The 22,863-nt window shown below is 41.5% G+C and overlaps 1 protein-coding gene across 1 annotated transcript in view; it reads left to right on the plus strand.

The window, feature by feature from the left end:
* The window catches only part of ajap1 (adherens junctions associated protein 1), a 70,107-nt gene extending 51,190 nt beyond the window's left edge, over positions 1 to 18,917 (plus strand). The window contains exons 4-6 of the mRNA XM_072449309.1: positions 401 to 640; positions 11,245 to 11,349; positions 18,027 to 18,917. Coding sequence (XP_072305410.1) covers positions 401 to 640; positions 11,245 to 11,317 — 313 coding nt within the window. The 3' untranslated portion in view covers positions 11,318 to 11,349; positions 18,027 to 18,917. The remainder of the gene's footprint in view (positions 1 to 400; positions 641 to 11,244; positions 11,350 to 18,026) is intronic.
* Positions 18,918 to 22,863: the final 3,946 nt, after the last annotated feature.

A 22,863-nucleotide genomic window follows, 5' to 3' on the forward strand; every position in this document is an offset into this window, starting at 1 on the left:
GCATTTGGCAGTTCATGTGCTCTCTTTATGCTCAGAGCTCACTGCTGCAGCTGAAAGGTGAGCCGTGTACGTCAATGAGAAAGTGGCATCGGTGCTTGGTATCGACACCAGATTGACAAGTACATGTGGTTGGTATCGGTGCATTCCTACTGCCAGTCTTTGCGTTGGTGGGCAAAAACGCCAACTGCTGAGCCACACAGCTTTTCCAGCTTTTTTTGTTTGTTTTTGAAATATAAATGGCAAAATAAATATTTTATTGGCTCCTAATGTACAATTTTAGTTCATACATATTTTTGTGGTCACCCTATTTCCTTTGTAACCTAATGCCATGACTAATATATGAATCTGCATAAGGTATGATTTTCTGTTGTCCTGCTGTGTTTGGTACGTGCTTCTGTAGCTGTGCGCAGTCCGGAAACAGTCGCCACAATAGCCATCAGCGCAAGATCCACCAGCAGGAGGAGAGCTGCCAGAACCTCACCGACTTCACCCCCGCCCGAGTGCCCAGCAAGGTGGACATCTTCACTGCCTATGACAGCCTGCAGTGCTCCCACGAGTGCCTGCGCGGGGGAGTACCCATCTACACCGACGAGATGATCCAGCAGACGCCCGTCTACAAGAGCGCCTACAACGGAAACCGGTAGGCCGTGGTACTGCACCTAGAGCGGGCGCAGGGTTGTTTTAACATTGTTCCCTCATCAAAAACAGAGCTGAAGTTGTATTTAGCTTCATTAAAGCGCTTTGATGAATCCTGTCTGTAAGTCCTCTCCTTCTGAGTCTCAGAAAACACACTGTGTAACATTTTGGTCTCCTGTGCTGTTTTTAAGGGAGGCATTTATTCATTTATAAACCATGGGTAAATGTTGCATATGTTAGTCTCCACATTAAGTTGATCTATAAAAATAACTTGATCAAGAAAAAGCTTGTGAAGGGGAGGGAAGTCAAATACTGATAAAGGGCCCCCAAAAAACACTCCCCAGGCACTCCTCAGAAAGGACTGGATCTAAAACCCTCCTGGCTCACCACATCCCCCCAATCAATCCCCCCCACTCAATGGCACATCAATGAGTAGATGTATTTAGTCACAGAGTTCATGTACAAAAGCAGACAGCCATCATGGAGCGTAACGTCTAATGTTAAAAACAAATAAATCATGTCATCAGTCTCTTCAAATAAACAGAAATGTATCACCATGTGACCACAACCCTCCATCTATGGCTCCATCTATCATGTTGTATGGTTCTCTTTGTTCTCCATCTTCCTGGTGTTCTGAGCACATGTTTTTTACCCTCAAAAGTCACCAGAAGAGTCACCGGGAAAGAGAACCCTTTTCTCAGTTTTCTCCTCCTGAGCTCCTCACAGATGTGGTGGAACTTTTGCCTTTGTTGACGAACCTTGTATGGAATATCAGGGGCAAAGAAGACCTCCCTTCTCCTTTAACCCTTGCAGCCTTCAAGAAGCGTTCCTTCACACGATTGTTACAAAACCTCATAATCAGGCCTCGTGGTTTATCAGCTGCTGGTCTTGGTTTGTCCAGGCGATGTGCTCTTTCGATTATGATGGGAGGGACTTCAACTCCTGAGCCCTCAATAATCTTCCCCAAAAAGCTTTCTTTATCCTTACCTTTATCCTCCTTCTTCTCCGTCCACAAGCCTCAGGTCAGGACGACATGATCTGGACTCCAAATCCAGGAGCTGGTTTTTCATATTGTCGTTCTCCGACTCCAGCTTCGTCATCCTCGCCCGCAGCGCCTCCATCTCGGCCCTTACTGTCTGCAGATTGTCCACATTATCTGAAACACGCTGCTCAACTTCCTCCACACATGCTCCGGTTACTCCTGCTGCCGTCATCTCAGCGGCTACTGCAGCAGCTACTGCAGCGGATGCGGCCAGGCTCATGGCAGCTATCATTTGAGCTCTGAGAGACTCCACATTACGCTGCATTACACGTCTTATTTCGGACACCTTGAGCAATAACTGATGATTCGTTATATTCTCTCCGTCTTCCGATCAGAGAAGCTGCGAGAGTCTCCATCTGGGACAGCGCCATTTTAGCCTTGTTAGCTTCGTTAGCTTGCGATGCGGGCTGTTTTCTAATGGGGCCGTGGACCATCAGCTTTTTCTGTTTTGGTCCCGTAGTGTTACCAGACCTGAGCCTTCCTTGTTTACACATCACTCGCTCTTATTTTTTTTGGGATTAAGTGGGTCTAACTAGGATTTAAAGCCACGTTTTGCAGCAGAGTTGTGAAGTGTGTCATCTCAATGAGCCGTCATGACCGGAAGTCGGCATTAGCATTCAGACATGGTAGTAACAAACACAGATGACAAGAGTATTACTCTATAACATTGTCTAACATTTTTTTGGACACAGAAATGACCGTTGTTCTTTTGAAGTGACAGAGTTTTAGTGAGGCCTGTGTGTGTGAGCAGAGCAGACACAGGACACCGGACCATTGTTGTGGATGAGTCACTTCACAGCTCTCTCTCTCTTCTCGCAGTCTGTTGTAGTGTGTATTTGTGTGTGTGTGTGTGTGTGTGTGTGAGAGAGTGTGCGTGTGTGTGTGAGAGGGTGCGTGTGTTTGAGTGATGGTGAGTGAGTCTCACTCGCTCAGCTTCTCTCTTTGTGTTTGTGTCACTCTCTTCAGCCACTTTTCAACTGGCCCTGGTCCCTCAGACCTGATCACTTTAGAGCTCTTCGGAATTGTTCTGTTGAACTAGATTATACTTGATTTATACTTTTTAATCATAAGGCACAAAAAGATGTTTGTAATTCCAAGTTTGTGTGGCTGCGAGATGTAGCTAAAGCTAGATCTAACTTAATTCAATTTATTTTTCTAACGCTCACAATTACAACAGCAGTTGCCGCAAGGGGCTAAAAAAAAGAAAAAGCAGATTAAAAAATTAGTTCCACAGTGAACGAGAGATCCGACTCCCTCAGACAGATAGACTGTGGAGCTGGAGCCACTCAGGAGGAGAACCAGTTCTTCCAGGCAGATGAAGAACCGTCCATATGGAGTATACACTATTTCTCAAGGGAGTTGAGGTGCATCTGGATCCACAGGTCATTGATGTGCCTGTCCCACTCCCAGCGGGGAAGAGGGAAAAAATGAAGAAAAGGCAATAAACAGATGGCAAGTGAAATTAAATATGAAATATTGTTGATAGGAAAAGTAGTCTTTAGCAGAGGATAGTGCTCAAGCTACTATACTTATCCCATAGTTGCTCCTAGGGCAGCATAGCTGGGAAACTAGGTTTTTAGTTCTGTTTCTAACTGGCCTGACCATAAGCAATTTCAAAAAGGAACATTTTAAGTTTGGTCTTAAATTAAGAGACTGTGTCGGCCTCTTTAACATGGACAGGAGCTGATTCCATAATATAAACGCTCTACCTCCTACTGTGCTTTTAGAGACTCTTGGGACCACCAGAAGGCCAGCATTTTGAGAGTGAAGAGCTCTGTTTGGATTATATGGTTCGATAGCATCTTTGAGGTAGGATGGGGCCATGTCATTTATGGCTTTGTAAGTCAGGAGGAGGATTTTAAATTTGAAGAGCCTCAAGCACCGGCGTAATGTGCTCTCTTCTTTTAGTTCCTACCCTCAGGTTTTTCTCCATTTATCTCTTCAAAGTCTCTATATCACATTTCCACATCTCTTTATGTAATGCATTTACTTTGGATGATGTTAGATGGATTATGCACGGGAAATATAATCTTTTAGATCTTGATGGGAATGCTCTGCATTGATAAATAGGAAACAGCTGATGCTATTGTGTTCTAGCTTTGTTTTGCTAAGTCTGTGGGCTTCACGTCTTGAGCTAAAATGTGCCAAAAGCGAGCCAGGCTTCTTTGGAAGGTAGACTTCTCAGAGTATGGTTTGGATGACTTACATAGACTGGTATGGTTCACAGTGGAGACACTTATGGACCGTATCAATACAAAGTGAACCAGTGGAAACATGCCTTCTGTTTGTGTGTTTCTTTTCTCTCTCCTCTTTCTTTACATGTGTTTTTCTCTCTATCATCCATGTTAGATGTAAGCCTTAAGCCATTATTTCAGTGACTTTGGGCTGTTAGTATACGTTTATTGGTTTTGGACAGTACATGTTAATGAGCATACATGAGATACATGCTGTAAACACGACACAGTGTAGCCATGTAGCCAAAACACATTGTTTTTCATTCTTGCTTTTAACTTTCTTAAGTCTTTTTGTTCTCTCTCTGTCCTGACACAGCTCATCATGTGTTCTCTCTAGGGCTTCACTTCAATTTTTTATCATACAAACAACAACAAAAAACTCACCAGCTTTAAAATCTGGTGCATAAAAAGCTATCTTGTATTAAGGGAATATTAGTAGTAAGTAAGTAAATAGTAAGTCAATTTTATTTATATAGCACCTTTCACAGACAGAAGTCACAAAGTGCTTCACAAAACACAGAATAAAACAATAAAAACACAAAAAACTTACAGTGAACAATACATATACAACAATATACAGTAAAATCAGTCCGTAAAACAAGTGCATTTAAAAGGCTTGACTAAATAAAAAGGTTTTAAGCTGACCTTTAAAAGCAGTAACTGAGTCCAGTGACCGTAGGGAGAGCGGAAGATCGTTCCAGAGTTTGGGGGCAACAGCCTGGAAGGATCCGTCTCCTCTGGTCCGAAAACGGGTGAGGAACCAATAACAGTTTCTGGTCCAAGGACCTTAGTGAGCGAGAGGGAGTGTACGGTTTGATCAGATCGCTGATGTACAGAGGGACCTGACCATTTAAAGCTCTAAAAGTTAAAACAAGAATTTTAAACTGTATCCGGTAGGAGACCGGCAGCCAGTGAAGGGCTTTGAGGATGGGTGAAATGTGGGCCCTTCTATTTGTGCGGGTTAAGATCCTCGCTGCAGAGTTCTGGACCAGCTGCAGACGAGAGAGTTCCTTCTTATTAAGACAGGAAAACAAACTGTTACATTAGTCTAAACGTGAAGACACAAAGGCATGAATTATAACTTCCAGGTCATTTTGAGACACCATTTTCCTGAGCTTAGAGATTTTCCTCAACTGAAAGAAACAGTTCCTCGTCAACAGCTTAGAGTGGTGCTCTAAAGACATGTCTTTGTCAAAGATAACACCCAAGTTTCTAAGATTAGGTTTTGCAGTCTGGCCTAAGACACCCAAGTACTGGTTTATCCCTGGAATGGCATCATCAGGGGCAATAATCAGAGGGTTCTGTTTTGTCTGCATTTAGCTGCAAGGAATTTTTGCTCAGCCATTGTTTTATTTGCACTAAACAACTGACCAAGGATTTCAGCTTCTGGATCTCAGAAGGTTTAAAAGAGCAATATAGCTGAATATCGTCAGCGAACAGGTGGTAGGACACATCACTAAACTCTTTAATGATCATTCCCAGGAGAATTATATAAAGCAGAAATAGGACGGGACCCAAAACGGAGCCTGAGGAACTCCACACAACAGATCAGCTGAATCAGACATTATTTGGTTTGCAGCAACACTAAAGCTCCGACCGGATAAATATGAGGAAAATCAATAAAGAACTGACCCTGATAGTCCAATCAGGTCCCTCAGTCTGTTTAACAGGATATGATGGTCGACAGTGTCAAAGGCTGCAGACAGATCCAACAGAACTAAAACCGTGCATTTCCCAGAATCAGCAGACATCATAATGTCACTGGACACTTTTAGCAATGCAGTTTCCGTAGAATGATGTTTGCGGAAACCAGATTGAAAAGAGTCGTGAATGTTAGACTGATCAAGGAAATCTGACAATTGTTCAGAGACCACCTTCTCTAGGATTTTGGACATGAACGGGAGCTTTGAAATAGGTCTGAAACTTTTGGGGTCTGTCGGGTCCAAGTTTGTTTTTTTCAGTAAAGGCTAAACTATGGCATGTTTAAATGGACCAGGAAACACACCGGTAGAAAGAGAGAGATTTACCATTTTGGTAACCCAGGGGCCGATAACATCAAACACTTTGAGGAAGAGCCTGCAGGGAAGGGCATCTGATGTACAAGAGGAGGGTTTCATCTGAGAGCTGAGATGTCTTCTAGAGTGACAGGCTTAAAAGAAGACCAGTTTTGGGAAACAGGCTCCACAGAAGCAGGTTTATCACACAAAAGGGGTGGTATTTGGTCTTTGATCATCTTGACCTTATCGATAAAGAACCTGAGGAATTCATTGCTGTCAGCTTTGCAGGAAACAGGAGTCACTGCAGCTGAAGGACAAACAATAGAATTTATAGTGTCAAACAACACTTTGGGGTTTTTTTTGTTGGAAGAAATTAGCTGGCGGAAGTAATCAGCTCTGGAACTTTCCATCATTTCATTGTAAGATGATACAAGATCTCTGAGGTGTAACCTATGGACCTCAAGACTGGAGGTTTTCCACAGACGCTCAGTTTTCCGACATAGTCTCTTTAGGTTTAGGCTATCTTCATTTATCCAAGGACAAGCTTTTTTCTGTGATGACACAGTGGATTTTACAGGTGCCACCTGATCTAAAATGGATACACAGTGGCTGCTAAAGGAATTAATTAAACTGTCCACATCAAGACAATTCATAAACAAATGAGGATCAAACATAGCAGAAAATTGGACGGCTGTATTTGCAGTGATAATCCGCCTCTGAGACCTTGTGTTAGAGGACACAGGCTCAGGAGAAAAGTTCAATTCAAATAAAACACAGCTATGATCGCTCATATGAACATCCTCCACACAGAGGTTAGCAACACTCAGGCCAAGTGAAAACACCAGGTCTAAAGTGTGTCCCTTTTGGTGAGTGGGACCTGAGACATGCTGCTCAAAGTTAAATGTTTCGGTCAAGGTTAAAAGATCCTTTGCAGGGCATGATGAGCCATCGACCCAAATGTTAAAATCCCCAAGAATTAAAACATTTTCCAGCTTTATAATAGAAGATAAAAAGTTACTAAAGTCCTTTAAGAAGACAGCAGCAGGACCAGGGGGCCGGTAGACTAAAACATAGTAAAAAGGACTTGAAGAACCAACCTTAATCATCTGTGATTCAAAGGAAGTGAAAGTGTGTGAGTCGATGACTTTACAAATGTGACGGTCCTGGGACACAACTGCCAGACCTCCTCCACGTCGACCAGGGTGAGGCATTGCAGAAACGGAGCAGCCAGGTGGGCAGAGTTCATTTAGATGAATAATCTCACCTTCTCTCTGCCATGTCTCCGTAAGACACATGAAATCAAGTTTTTTTCTTGTAAAAAGTTAATTCAAAGAAAACGCTTTGTTGGCAATTGAACGGGCATTCAACAAGCCGAGCCGGACCGTGGATGACGTCACGTCCATCGGTTCAGCTGAGCGCAGCGGGACCTGTCGAAGGCACGCGTTATGGCCCGTTCAGACCGGTGCGGCAAAAGCGTCCAGTTTACATTCAAAGTCTATGTAAACGCGCGTCGAGCACCTCCTGCGTTTTTGCGGCGCGGCTTCCGCTTATTTGCGGCGCGATTCGCCGAGGAGCGCGGCGAGGCGGGCGCGCTTTTGCGTTTTCCGCTCGAGACGCTTTGACGGGCGTATAAGCATCAAAGCATCAAAACGGTTCGCCGCAAATAAGTTCAAAATTTTGAGCTTTTCTGCGGCGCGGCGGTGCAGCAGCCAATCAGAGATGACGCTCCGGTGACGTACGTACACATTTCACCCCGAGAAGAACCGGCACCACAACAATGGCAGACGATATTATATATATATATATATATATATATATATATATATATATAGATATATCTATATAGATATATCTATATCTATAGATATATATATATAGTTATTTACTGTTCTATTTTTCCACAAAATAAATTATTTTATATTATACAATGTGTGTCCTGTGGGGAGTCTGTGGGAAATTCAGTGGCTATTTAAAGATGTACTTATTTCATTTACCACAATTCAAGATCATAAACAAAAACAAACAAGGACAAGATGAGATAATCCTTTCAGTCAATTTCAGTGTTACAACGCACAAGTAGGTACAGAAGTAAAGAGAACAGAGAACTAAAGAGCTGAGAAGCTTCTCACTGTTTTATTCATTTAACTTTCTCATTCTGTGTAAACAACCAGACATTTGGGCTCAATCTTGAGTGAGCATGTGGTCTTTGCTATAAATATGAAAATCCCTTTATCAAAAACACTTCTGTGTTGTGGACGTCCAGTCCTCCGTGTTGTGGACGTCCAGTCCTCCGTGTTGTGGACTTCCAGTCCTCCGTGTTGTGGACGTCCAGTCCTCCGTGTTGTGGACGTCCAGTCCTCTGTTGTGGACGTCCAGTCTTCTGTTGTGGACGTTCAGTCTTCTGTTGTGGACGTTCAGTCCTCTGTTGTGGACCTGAAGCTGCTGGTGATTGTCCTGTAGAAATCCCCAGTGGCAAGAGATCTGAATAATAAAACAAACAAATAACTATAAAGCCTAAATTTAGTTTACTTGTACTTTCATTAAATATACCACAATCGAATTTTAAATGGTGCGCTAGAACAAAATATTAACGCTATGAAAACTATGTTTTTTTTACAAAAAAAAATATAATTTTTTACTATCTATGTACTTTTCATTGGTTTTATACACAACCACAAGCAGATACACAGCACACACACAGCACACACACAGCACATACACAGCACACACACAGCACACACACAGCACACACACAGCACATACACAGCACATACACAGCACATACACTTTATTATTGCGCTCAGACATGAATATTTCTGTACTGACCTGATGGACAGGCGTCAGTAGTTGTTGTCCTGGTACATATCCGCGCACCAATGCGGGAAAACAAGTCATCAAACAGGACCCGGGACAAACGAAACTACAGCTGAGAGCGATGTTTATCCAGTCTTGAAGCAAATGATGGTATTGACTCAACGGATCGGATCACTGGTGGATCCAGACACGCCGCCGAGCGTCTCCGTTTTTGGGCTTTGAAGAGCAAATACGCAAAAGGCACTTTCTCAACACCTCCACTGCGCATGCGCACGCGTCTGCTTACTATATTTCGTCTCCGCTGCGTCGAGAACGCGGCGTATTTGCGTTTTTCTTCATGCGTACTTGCGTCCAACTTCGCCATAACGCGCGAATAGGCGTTTGCGGTTTGAACGGGCCATTACGGTCACGTGAGTCCCATCTGTTTTGCCGGTAAGCCGACGAAAACAAGGAAGGTGGACCCCAGCGCTCATAATTCCAGCGGCGCGCAGGCTCCAGGAAGACAGCCGCCACATCCCGCACAGGCTCCAGGACCGGTGCAGCCGCGACGACCCGTGCAGGCTCCGGGAAAACAGCCGCGCTGACCCGGGCAGGCGGCGAAGACAGCGACAGCGAACAGCCGCAAACATTGAGGAGTTGGACCAGGCGCAAGCACCGAGCACGTCTCCCAAAGTCCAGGCTCATGTGCTCCGAACACAAGGCTCGTCTGCGCTTGACTTGCACACCAGACCTTGTGCCTCGTCTCCTCTGCTTCCTCCTCTTCCCCAGGCCTCGGGACAGCAGCAAAACGTCAGGTGCATTGGGTGGACAAACAAGGGGTGGCGGAAAGGCTTGTTTGTACCTGTCCCTAGTGTCGAAAAGCGACTCCATCGACGTTTTGATGCGGAAAAGTGCGCCACGGTCATAAACCCGCACAGCAGACACACAACAGACTAATGTCTGGGCTGATAAAACTGCATACGATGTAACGATCATCACAAATAAGCGGCATAACAGGAGTCGAGCAGTGGCGTGGCCGAACACAGGCGCCATCTTGGATTGATACTCAAAATACAGATAATATGATAATGGCTGTGATATAGTTCATGTGATATTCTATCACTATTAAGTCTATTAACAACAACATTTACTTGATGCTATATTTTTGTCCCCTCATCACAAACATACCAGGAGTTGGACGTATGTAGCTTCATTCATGCTTGTTTCATTAATCATAGTTTGAATTTTCCCTGGATAAATGTAAAGATAAAATGTAACAATCCAATCCAATGTTCATTCCCACAGCTAATTGCAAATGGAGATATAGTTTTTAAAGTATGTTTCCTCTACTTGGACATTATTTTAAGTTAAAACATGTGAAATACCAAAAGCATGTTTAAAAGCCAATTAAAGCCTCAAGAATGCAGAATATGTATAGTATTTTTTTTTAAATAATCAAAACATTGAATACTTCAACTGTATCACACAAACACATTTCCTTTCTACATATGAGCACCAAAGGTGCAGTGCTTACAGTGGCAGTAGCTCAATACTCGTGGCAATATACAGCAGCCCGCGATATTGATACTGTGGTATCGAATTATATACATGAATCTTTTAAATAAAACCTTTTTTTTCAATTTGGATGTTTATGAAAATGTTTTATGAAATGTATAAAAACCTGTGTACTTACTGTGAATGGGCTTGCATCTCCACACACCAGATTCATACTTGGCCCTGAGGCACCTCCTCTTGCTTGTTAACATTGAAACGTTGTTCCTTTGGCTATAATAACCCACAGTATGGCATTACCGTGTCTTTCTGCTTGGAGAAGTGTGGGTTTAACTTTGTATTTCCATGGAATTATGTAGGTCACTTTCCACTTCCAGAAAGTTACACAGTGTCACTTTAAGTTTCAAAGTATACTGGGATTTCAATACACTTTCTAGGGACTTGAGTAACTATTGTATTTCTCAGAGTAGTTTTCAGACTTCATTCCTTGTATTCCTTGTTGAGTCATATATTGTACAGTGTAACGGTCTCTTACTGAAGTAAAAATGTTGTTTTCTTCTCACTGGTGATGGTCGATACTACCATGTTTCATATCGACACAATACCAAGTACATTGCTGTTTTTTTATACCAATACTCGATACTGGTCTAAACTTATTTTTGAAGACGTTTAAAGTTTCAAAAAGGCTCTAAAGGACAAACTGAGTACCTGCCACGGATCAAATCTGCAGCTGAATGAGTGTGTTTGACACAAAACATCTAAGAAATGGACCTTCAACTAATACCTTGACCGCTCTGCACTGCTCTGTCAGATAGGATTAAGTTTCTCTCATTTTTGTGTATATCTTTCAAAATACCAGACTTTTTGAATGATTTAATGTTTTGTAAATTTAGATATAACTCAGATGTTACGTACACACAATGACGCTTACCTGAGTAGTACTTTCCCCATATGTGTACCACTTACTTTAGTTTATATTTGTTGTACTTGTATGCTCAGAGCTGACAGACTTCCACTCTCTCTGTTGCAGGCCCTCTCCGACTGAACGGCAGCTCATCCCTGTGGCCTTCGTCTCAGAGAAGTGGTTTGAGATCTCGTGCTGATGGGCTCCTGTGTGCTGGGTCAGAACTGATCAGTAAGTACTCTTTTATTTATATTCATATCTCTACTTTTACCTGGAAACATACTGCAGACCATTGATCTCCTGTCCTGTTGTTAAGTCCAAAAGTCATCACCAGAGTAGTTCTGAGCATTTCTGCCTCAAATCACAACCATTACAACTGCGTGGCAACATTAGCATTTGTTTCTCTCACCTATGTCATTCCCTCTGCCGCCAATAGATGGAGCACAAAGTCAGTTCTTGGTGCGGGAAAAGCCAGAGTGACATGAAGTCCTTTTGGGTTTTTTTAGTTCTAAAACATGAGATGCCAATCTTAAGACTAACAAGATTGTTTAAAGGCCAATAGCTATAGAAATAATGTATAATATTTGTCCTTTAATGTTATTTTTTCTTACACTCAGATGCCAGTTTTCCACGCCAATTAATACCGATTGTAAAGATTTACACAAGCAACAATGATTTATCAATTTTAACAAGGCTTTGGCCTAAATGTGCTCGATGGGTTGGTACCAGTCCAATAACTAATGCTCCCGGCTTTAGGGAAAATACAAGTTCCCACAAATCTTCCTGGACAAGCCGAGTTGCTAAGTGACCGATAGCACACTACTAATATTATGTCTATGGTATCTGTAAGAACCTTTCCCCATTAAAAATGTATTCTGTTTTGATTTGAATTGCTTGCAGAAGACCTTTGCCACACTGAAACCCATGAAAATGCCTCTATCTTAAATCTGTGCTTTGGATTACTCATTGATTGCCCAGCAATTCACTGTGTGGAGTGTTTTGTTCTCGGAGCCATTTTTCACACCTGGCTCATATAGGGCAACGCAGCCTCCATTTGAAATTCAAGTTAACCACATGCTAGGGCCCAGGACGCAGGGGCCCGAGGGGAGATGTATCGCCTGAGCTTGACCCAGATTTAAATGAAAGAGCTGCAAGTACTGAGAAAGTCTGCACTCACTGTCCAGTTACTCACTGTGTTTGCGTGCGAGAAAGAGAAAAGACTTATTTACGGCCCTTCTCCAATTATAACGGGAGTGAATTCACAATTTTTACAACACTTGTTTTGAGCGCAGCTGCATGTGTACAGTGTAGTACTACAACACTAGGAGAGGCTTTCTACTGCAAAGCCAGGAACATTCTACGAGTTTACAGTATACAGTTTTCTAGTACATTTGAATGTGTCCCATTTGGCTTAAGAGTGATTTCATTTATTTTATGGATTATGTAATGTTATTGTTATGTGGCCCCTAAACATAGGTCTCCAAACTAAGACATAACACTTGGATTTACTTGTTATAAATATTACAGGGCAGGCCCATTTTACTCTTGATCCTAATGTGATCATGCGCAACCATGAAAACTTCATTTAAGGCTCACTTTAAAATCACATTATTTTTGGGTTAAATAAATGCATGTTATTCTCACATCCAACGATCACATTCTACTTTAGAGTATAACAGACGGTGGTGAGCTCTGTGTCCTTCTCCTGTAATGAACTTCAGAGCTGAACCTTAGAGCTGAACCTCAGAGCTGAACCTTAGAACCTTAGAGCTGAACCTTAGAACCTTAGAGCTGAACCTTAGAGCTGAACGATAAACAATAAATAAGGCTTTAACACCTTTGCTGTAAAATGCACATACCATATTTTCTGCACAAAAAAGCGCCCTGGATTAAGTGCACCATCAATAAATGGTCTATTATGGATAATTGTTCATATATAAAGCGAAACAAAACAGACGGATAAGTAAGTCAGTTGAGCTCATTCAGATCAACATTGTTCATCATCAAAACACACTCTGATATTGCTAAAAGAAAGATTGCGTGTTACCATTCTCAAACTCACTAATAACACGGAAAATACAACACAATACACTCACTTTTTCAGTTCATTCCTCGTCCATAAATCCATCAAATTCTTCAGTGTCCGAGCTTAACAGTCGGGCCAGATGTCATTTATCCCGCATCCCCGGATCCATCTCGAGTCACGCGGCAGTTCAGTGATGATTCCAGCCTTCGTGAAAGCTCGGACCACAGTTGTAACTGATGCTTGAGCCCAGAGTTTAAACTCTGCGTCGTAAGCGTGTCTCTTGCGATAATATAACAGATCCATGGTTTCTTGGCAGGAGCCATCTTGGGGCCCTTAATTTGGGGTCCTTTATTTAGCTGTCCGCGTTGTTCCTGACGTACAATGTAGTTTACATTTTGACAGAGCGCCATGTGTAGCGGTAGACTACTGTTCCCAGAATGCTTTGTATACATGTTGGGACTTCTGGTTAATGAGTACCGAAAACGTGCTTCTAGAGTCTTCTTTATACATCGTGTGCCACACAAAATCGCTTCCAGGTCAGTAAGCACAACCAGAAATTAAAGCCGCAAGCGGCATCCAACGGCCCTCGTGGGCCGCCGGCCTTCCGACTGCGCTTTCGGCTTGAAAAAGATGGCGCCCTTATTGTGTGTTGAATTAAAAAAGAACTTGACAGACGGGGACACATTGGACATGGCCAATCCAGTGTAAATGAACTCAAGTGTCAGTCAAATTTGCTGCTCCGCCGCACAGAGACCGTAGCACTTAGAATAAAAATATGGATAACTTTTGATGCCCCGCTTGTGTAGAAGATTTTCCTCAAATATGAGCTTGATTGGGCAATCGCCCTAGAAGGAGTTTGTTAAAGTGTAAAACATAAAAATGTGGTAATTTGAGAGATTTTGCGGTTTTCCCATAGGGATAACATGGGAGGTTTCTGTCATCGATACGACTACGCCGTAAAAATTAAGGCATTTGTGTAATTGGCTTTTTTGATCGGGACGGCAAAATAGAATTTTGGGTAAAGTTTATAAAATTTTGGTAAAACTAATTTTTGACCTTCAATGTTAATTTAAAGGTCACTCTGTAGGGGGCGCTATCGCGCCCATTTCAATTTTGTCATCATAAACTGGTCCAAACTAGAAAGTTTAACAACTGATTCAATTTGTGTCCTAATCGGTCTCGTTTTGATCAAATGGGAGCAATTTTTAGATTTTGCAATATCCCAAAATAAGTTGTCCAACTTTGCGGCTGCGCCGCACACAGACCGTAAAAGGTATCCCAAAAATTTGGATAATTTAAGATGCCCCACTTGTCCAGAGGACGTACGGCGATTTTGAAGTCGTGGGCAAAACGCCCTAGGAGGAGTTCGTCAAAGTTTGACGTGAACAAAATAGCTGACTCAGCGTCCATTCACTCATTGCGGGAGTAATAGGCCCTCCGCCCTGCTGGGGCTCGGGCCTAATAATATTTTTAGCGAAAACAATATAGCCGTTTCCACTATAACAACAAATTATACATCGTTTGAAAGCTCTAAGCCTTCCCCATGCCGCCATGGGGTGGAATCATCATTACGAGCGCTTACGCGCTCGTCACTCCCTATCCCGTCGGGGAGCCCCACCCACTCCCCGTAGACTTCCATTGATTTGAGCAGATATAAGCATGGCCCATGCCTGCGGCATGGACTCTCGTGTACAGGACGATGCCAGGAGGGTTTTTGGAGGAATGCAGCGCTTCGCGCTGCTGTTGTCAACAATGAGTGAATGGGCGTTGTTGACTGTTGAGTAAGTATGCATGATCCATGCCTTCGGCATGGGCTAGTTCACTGTACTTGCCTGGTAGTTTTGCTTGGCAGGGTAGTTTTGAGATTGGACAAAATTATTCATATCATTTTTTTCTGGCCTCCTTTGTGCAAAGGAGAACAAAAACAGTTTCCCTTAGTAATGGGATATTTTCAGTGAGAATTACGAGATTAAAAACATGAGTTAAACAATTTGCTATTAGTGGGGCTGATAACAAAAGTAATCTAGGTTTGATAGTGTCAGCTGTTGATCTATAGCAGAAGCGCATGGTCAGGGCAATCAAGGCTATCAGCGATTGGTCAATAAAATCTAAAATGACTGTGTGTCACAACTATATATGAATTGTTATAAAATATATCCAAATAAGCCCATTTTCATGCTCCATGAACACAAGCTTTTAGAACCAGAGTGGACAGCAGCTTCTTTTAGAGCTCTGCACATGTGCTCTGAGGATAAACCCATGGATCTGAGCTCAAACCACGCTGAATAAACCTGTGGATCAAGGATGTTTACAGGTTTAGCCCTAACTGAGCATTTGCAGAGGAGAAGTGAAGCAACAGCAGCGCCAGCTTTCAACAAGCAGACTTAAAATCTGCTTTATCTTTTAGAGACAAGTATTTTTTTGTAGCTAAGACTTTGTTCACTTTTATAATGATTAGACGTTAGTTAGAAATACAAGCATTTAACAACAGAGAACGCTAATTTGTGTAATGAATTGGTCGATAAAGTCAGCTTATTTATCCATTCAGCACAACAATAAGGTATGGGAGTTTGGCTCACTAGTCTAAGTGTTTGCCTTTCATGCACGAGCTGTTGGTTCAAAGTCCACTCTTGCATAACAGATTTTTTATTTCCCCCCCGCTTTTCTATTATCCACTAAACATTGATCACCACCTCAGGTCTGCTTTCCCATCCATAAACATCACCACATGACACTGATCTACAGAGAGCAACATACTTCATACATTCATATTGTGTAAAGAGCTTAAGGGAAAACACACTGGTCAGATCTATTCTCATGTATTGGGGAAACATCGTACAAAATATTAGTAACATGCTGGTTAAACCCATTATGAATATCCTTTTTCGTTGTTTGAATAATTGAATCTTTGTATAAAGAGAGCAGAATTTAACCGTTTGCCAAAATGTTGCAGAATTACCCTGTGATTCAGTGAAAGTTTTGACATAGTAAGATCTTTTGGCTTTACAAACAGGAAAAACATATTTATTGAATTTGTGACAAAACTGCTGCCAATCTGCTGCTGATTTGGTTGCCGTGGTTTCTTCCCAGGTTTTGTCATGCTCTCGAGATAATGCAGCGATGTCTAGACAGAACCAGGGATTATTCTTATTTTTGACCCTTTAATAGGGGCATGTTTATCAGTAATATCACTAAATGTTTTACTGTAAAAGTCCAGTGCTGTGTTGGGCTCTGGAATACTAGAGGTAAACCAATGTCACTGTAGAGCAGATCAGACAGAAAGGCTTTTCATTAAAATTCACGCATAATTTTAACACGTAACTCATTAATACGAACAAAAAACGCATTCATGGCTCGTCCACAGGTCGATCACTTGTCAAAGGCAAAAGCTTCTCTTGTTATCAACACAGTGCGTCCACTTAATGAATCACTGGCGTGACACAAAGACAGACAAACGTGTCTGTGTGGACCGTAATGAACTCACGCTTTCATCAGTCGCTGAGATATGTTTGTGAGCGAGGGAGGGGCCGAGGCACGCCGCACGCACGGTTATCGAATACATCTATATTCGGGCTAATTGTAAAACTGTTGTAAATAATGCTTCTCGTGTTTGCACAGGACAGAAGAGCAGGGGACCTACTGAGGGAGAGATAGAGATGACAGTGAACTTTATCGAATGAAAATGTGATTGTGACATGAGAGTGCAACGCCACACATATCACCTGCTTCAAGCTCTCGCTGTTGTGAGGGAAAGTGCTCAAGTAATTCATCCGAGGCTTCTCAAGTCCCTCCCATTTGAATGAACACAGCAGAACATAAGCAGAATTAATTTGGTCGCACATAACATTGTAACACCAGCACAAAGCCGTCGTATCCGCAGTTTAAGGTACTCCAAAACAACACATTGAAGACTGGTAGCACGCGCATAATTGTCAAAAAGTGTAGGATACAGTCAAGTATTTTCAAGCACTTTTTCCAAAATTCAAGCGCTTTCCCAACTTCACCGATTTCCAGCACCGTGCGAACCCTGAGATCTATGATGAACATTTAAATCAGTTAAACTGATCAGTGAAATCATAAATATCATTCAATAATCCAAGTCCATTAATCTAAAATGGTAGTAAATAACCAGAATCAGAAAAAGGTTTATTGCCTTCATTTGTCCTTGAACAAAGTTTGCAAATTTTGGAACTTGTTCCAGCGTTAAAGTGCAACATAAAACAATGAAGAATAATAATACTATCTATACTGTCGGTGTAATCCCTCATTCGTCCAGGCGTGTTCCATTGTAGAAAAAGCTTCAGTTGTAGTCATCTGGACTCAGTTAGATACAAAGGGGGTGAGTTTCTGTTGAAACAAACAACTCTTTCCACTTCAGGAAGGCTCCAATGGGCTGGACTTACCACAGAATAGTACAAATATCGGAGTTCTCGACCTAAATTCTCTTATTGACAATGACTCTTGGATGAGAGTCGAAACGTCTAATTTTTCTAACTGAGTCCAGATGACTACAACTGAAGCTTTTTCTACAACTATTTATACTATCAAACAAGGCATGCATATATTAAGAATATACTAATAAAATACAAATAAATCTAACCTAGTCACCACCAGTACAACTTTACTACTACTACCCTACCACCAGTACTACATTGCTACTACAGCAAAAAATGTTAACTCAATTTCAAAATGAAGGAATAGACTCGATATTCGATACCACAGTTATTTTAACATGATTCAAACTGTTCAGGAAAGGTCACATTTTGTCCTGTTTACTCTATGTGATTATGTGATATCTTGTGTGTTTGATCATTTTGACAACCCTAAATATCCTGTTTCCAGCTCAGATTTGGACTGTACCTGATGCGTTTCTCCTCCACAGGGCCCTGGGAAACACAAGTCCACCTGTACAATCGGGAGCACCGTGCTGAGGGCAAAAGTCCACTTTTCGAGCCAGGACGAGGAGCCTGTTTTGTGGGAGAGGACAGCTGTGGTTCTTTTCTCACGTGGGACCCTTCTGCAGACTTTCTCTCCAAAAAACACAGACAGACTTCTATTTGTGGAGCTCCGGCTGCTGCTCCAGCTGTGGACCCACGAACCCTCTGAACTATGTGCCAATAATGCCAATATGTGCCACTCCCAGTCAGCTGACGGACTTCACAGAAAGCGCTATTTAATCTGTATCTACCACTTTGGTTCTTTCTTAGAAATGTGAAAAAAATATGTATTTGTTTCTGAATAGTTTTAAGAAATGTGTTAAACAAAACCTATTTATACAAAGCACTATTCTATTATTGGAGCCAGGAAAAGAGATGAGAAGAAAAAAACGGTATATGCTTTATTGAATAGTTGATTTTCAGATTATTTCTAATGGTCCCATTTTAGGACAGAGTAGTAAGTCTATTTTTTTACGCCGACCGTGAGGGGTACGCACTGTTACTGAGACGAGCCCGAAGGAGGCGGAGCATTCTTCATAGTTCAGACTGAGGGCCATGGATCAGGATGTGACAGTGACATTTTAGAAAAAGTACGTCCAACAAAAGCTGATGCTGAGCCCAATTTACTGCCAAAGCATATGTGCAATTATTTAGCGTCATTAGTTGATTGAATGGAAAATTTCAAACAAGGATTTTCAGTGCCAAAAAAGCCACATGTGCGGCTAAAACTATTGCTGGTGTTAAGGGGCGTCCCCTTAGTCAGCAAATTTACAAATGAAGAGTTTATTTGCAGAAACAGATGAGTGCCATAGAAAAGGTTTTAGTGATGTAAAAAAAAAGAAGCAAATTCACACTATACAATATATGTAGAAGATGCACATGAAAGACTAACTGTATCATTTAATAATAAATACACTTTTAATAGCTTTAGTAAAGCATAAATTAGATAAACATATGTATAAACTTCATATTGAAAAAAACAATTCAATAAAAATAATTAAGGCTTAGTAACTACATAATCAATACCCCAACCCAAACTTCCTCTATTAAGTATTTACTAAGCTTGAATAATTCTTAATTAACTATTTGTTCATTGTACATTAAGCTTTTGTTCATGCTTTATAAAGGCTTAAAAAATGTTACCAAACTATTTTTCAAAAAGGATGTATCTGTTTTTGCAAACTAAAGTGTTCTGTGTACAATCTGAAATTGTAAGACCAATTTCCTTCTAGAAAAGTTAATTCAAATCGTGAATCGTTTTCGACTCTCAGCAAAGTTCCAGAATGTCACTTTTTCTGCTTAGATTCCAGCCCTAAAGATACAGACAGACCACGCCCCCTCAGGTCCGTCTGATTGCCACTAAACTGCCACACCTGCCTTTGCCATGGCAACGAGCTGCCGTTTTCACTCACACATGGCTCAGGAAGTTTGGCCAGGAGATAATGGGCTGTACAGGCCATTCAGATGCTCCAATTCCAATATTGTCTCTGAAAAATGCCAACAAGAAAACAAATTATTGTTAATTGGTTGGGTTCACATTCTAAAATTGTGTCTCTTAGTCCACATTGAAAGTCACAGGCCTGTTATTCAGATCAAAACTGAAAAAAAAACTATTGTGCAAATGAACAATACGACTTTGTTTTAACTAGCCTAATTAACCAATCATTTTGACAGTTCATCAAAAAAAAAAGTTAAACTGTCTTTTCCAATGTGACTTTGTGTGAACTCAACCTATGATTTGAACCAAATTCCATTGTAATCAAAGTTCACCTGCGAGTGTGGAACCCGCGAGGGGCCAGTCGTGCAGCCATGTCACCATTCCACCACCAGGGGGCCGTGCGTTACATTAAAAGTGCAGTGCGCCGCCACCGAATTCCCTCAACCAAAAATGAGTAGAACTTTTTTAGCATATCACTAAAGGGGAAAACCAGGATTTTAGCAGTGTGGCTTATTACGTTAGCAATGAATGAAGTTTAATTTTTAAAGCAGCCATTTTGAAGAGAACTATGAAGAGCCACTCTGCGAAAAGATATCTGACATGAGTTTAAATGATTGAATCTGGAATATTCACTTGGATTTTTTTATTTTGAGGGTTTTTTTAGATGAATTTTTACTACTCCAGGCTTAAATTATCAAATTTTCTCCTTATGAAAGGTTGTTCTTTCACATATTCCAAATAATTAGCTTAGAATAAACAAAAAATATAATATGAAAAAGGATCATTATTCAATTATCCGACATACACATTTTCTTCAGTTGGTTTTGCTTAGTAAAAGAAAGTTATCAAATTGGAAATCAGCCAGAAATGTCAAGTCAACAACGTTTAAATTACAATAACATTGACATTTAGACAAAAAGAAATTAAGCTTGATATTGTGAATTGGAGTTGTTGTTTTTTAAACTCATGTCAACATTAAGCTTTGCAGTGCAATCAGAACTCGCCAAACTCCACGGTCCAGACGAGTGCCAAAGCCTCCGGGTGTAAATGTGAGGCCTGCTCCAAAGCACAAACACTACACAATCCAGGTTTCGTTAGCTAAAGACAGCAATACACAGAGGGGGGGACTAGGGGGCGCTATAACAGTGTGTGAGGGCCTGGGATCATCACTGTGGAGACCTGGATCGGACACATTTCAACATGAAGCCATCCCCACGACGAGCTGTGATCGGGAGGCTCTGCTGCGGCTCCGTGGCTCCTCTGTGCTCAATCACACCATCACAAATATGACTTCATCTGACACTGAGGGCACTTTGACACGCTTGAAAATCTAAAAACATATACTAAAGTAAAACAAGTCAGGTTTGGGACAAAGTAAACGTTAATACCTCATTTGGCTCTCAATCGGGGCAAACTGTAACTAAACTCATAAGGCAAGGAGTTTGTTCCTCCGCCTAAAGCCCAGTGTTTGGTCCGTCTGTGATGAAAGTACCGATAGTGGAGGAAAGTCTGACACTGAGACGGATATGAAGCTTCAACCCAAAACGACCAAAGATCAAGTGTGTCTGATATTTGGGAACTTTGGTCTCAGATTGAACCCTCCTTTCTCTGTCTACAGTATGTCTCTGTCAAACATGTGACCGAGGGTAAACACCAACATGTGACCGAGGGTAAACACAACCATGTGACTGACAGTAAACACCAACATGTGACTGACAGTAAACACCAACATGTGACTGACAGTAAATACAACCATGTGACTGACAGTAAACACAGTGGACACCTGACTTAAGACCATGAACTCAGTGTTTACACAGAGGTCGCCCACTCCTCCGGACAGGACGTTAGTGCCATTGAAGGATAGAAGTATATCATACCGTTTCCTGTCTTAATGTATATCCGACTGTCTTGAGAGGCAATGTCTTGACTTAAACAAGTTGAACTCTCCTCTGATAATGATTTACACTAAAGCCACTTTAGGAAAAGTAAGCTAATAAATACAAACTGATAAGAAGCCAAAAGAAGCTTAAACAAAAGGCTGTATTATGATACCAGATGAGCTCTAAATATGTTCCTTCTCCCTCGGCGAGCCATATAAAGATACTCCAACGAATTTATATTGGAAATTGCTGCATGGACGCCGACTTGGCAACAATCAATCCAACTGAGCTTTCTTCCCAATAAGAATTTAAAAAATGAAACATTTGATAGATATTTCTGAACAGGATTCATAATGCCGCGTGAGCCTGAGCCGCAGCAGCCCCACCCAGCAACCTCACAGGTCGACCTCAGACATAACTCCTTTTGACGAAGTGTATCTCAAAGCCAGAGAGTTGTGATCTTACTGTAAAATATGCGTGTACATGTATTTTCTATATATTCTATTTGTGTACAGGGCCATGCGGGGGGTGTGGGAGTGTCTTTGTTTACACGTGGTACTATGATCTTTTGTTCACAAACTAACCTTGTGCCAACTGCCTGCACTTTGAGCAGTGTGTATCATATCTATATCTGACCAGTATATACTCAGTGGACGCAGCAATAGGCCAGAAGGGCATGTTCCACCATGTTGCCAGCAATTTCATGTTTTATTTTGAGTAATTTTTTTTTTACATTGCATTTAGTCTTTGCACATGTCGTATCTATTGGCCAAAAGGTTTCATGATTCACATCATAGAGTCCCCAGTTCACACATAAACCATCCTTCATTCTCCTGTAACGGGTAGACGAGGAAGAAGAACAATCATTGAACTCAAACTGTGACGATTAAATGTTCTCTCACAAGTGTAGTGAACTAAATGATGGACTGGCCTTCTGACTTCAATTCCACTGTGTGTCTGAAGGTCACGACAACGAAAACGTGCAGCTCGGAAAACTTTAAAGGTGATGCGACTGATTTTGACCCACTTGAAACCTGCAAAAAACAGAACTAGTTAATTTTAAAACAATTTGCAGAGGTCCAAGCGTATTCCTCACTTACCTAAAGCTTTCCAAGTACCTGACTAATTAATTATGATGATTTTAAAAGCACTTTTCACAACTTGCAGAGGAATCACCACAGATTCTGAGCTGCTTTTACAATATTGGGCAAAACAGATTTGACTTTGTTACAGAAAAAACGGGTACAGCCTCGGTTCTTGATTTTTTTTATTTCATTTTAGTTTAATTGATTTTGCCCAGTACTGTAGACCGCTCTTACCGTCAATATCAGACCACTGTATGCTGTTTGCATCTAATTATAAAAGGATTTATTCTGAACGAAGCAGAAAGTTTAGCGTTAGCATGCTAATGTTTGTTAGCTTGACTGCGACGGTGAATTCTGGAGAAAAGCACCTCTAAACTCA

The sequence above is a fragment of the Eucyclogobius newberryi genome, unplaced genomic scaffold (assembly GCF_026437365.1).
Source record: "Eucyclogobius newberryi isolate DKJ021-1_F unplaced genomic scaffold, fEucNew1.0.hap1 SCAF_17, whole genome shotgun sequence".
Lineage (NCBI taxonomy): Eukaryota > Metazoa > Chordata > Actinopteri > Gobiiformes > Gobiidae > Eucyclogobius > Eucyclogobius newberryi.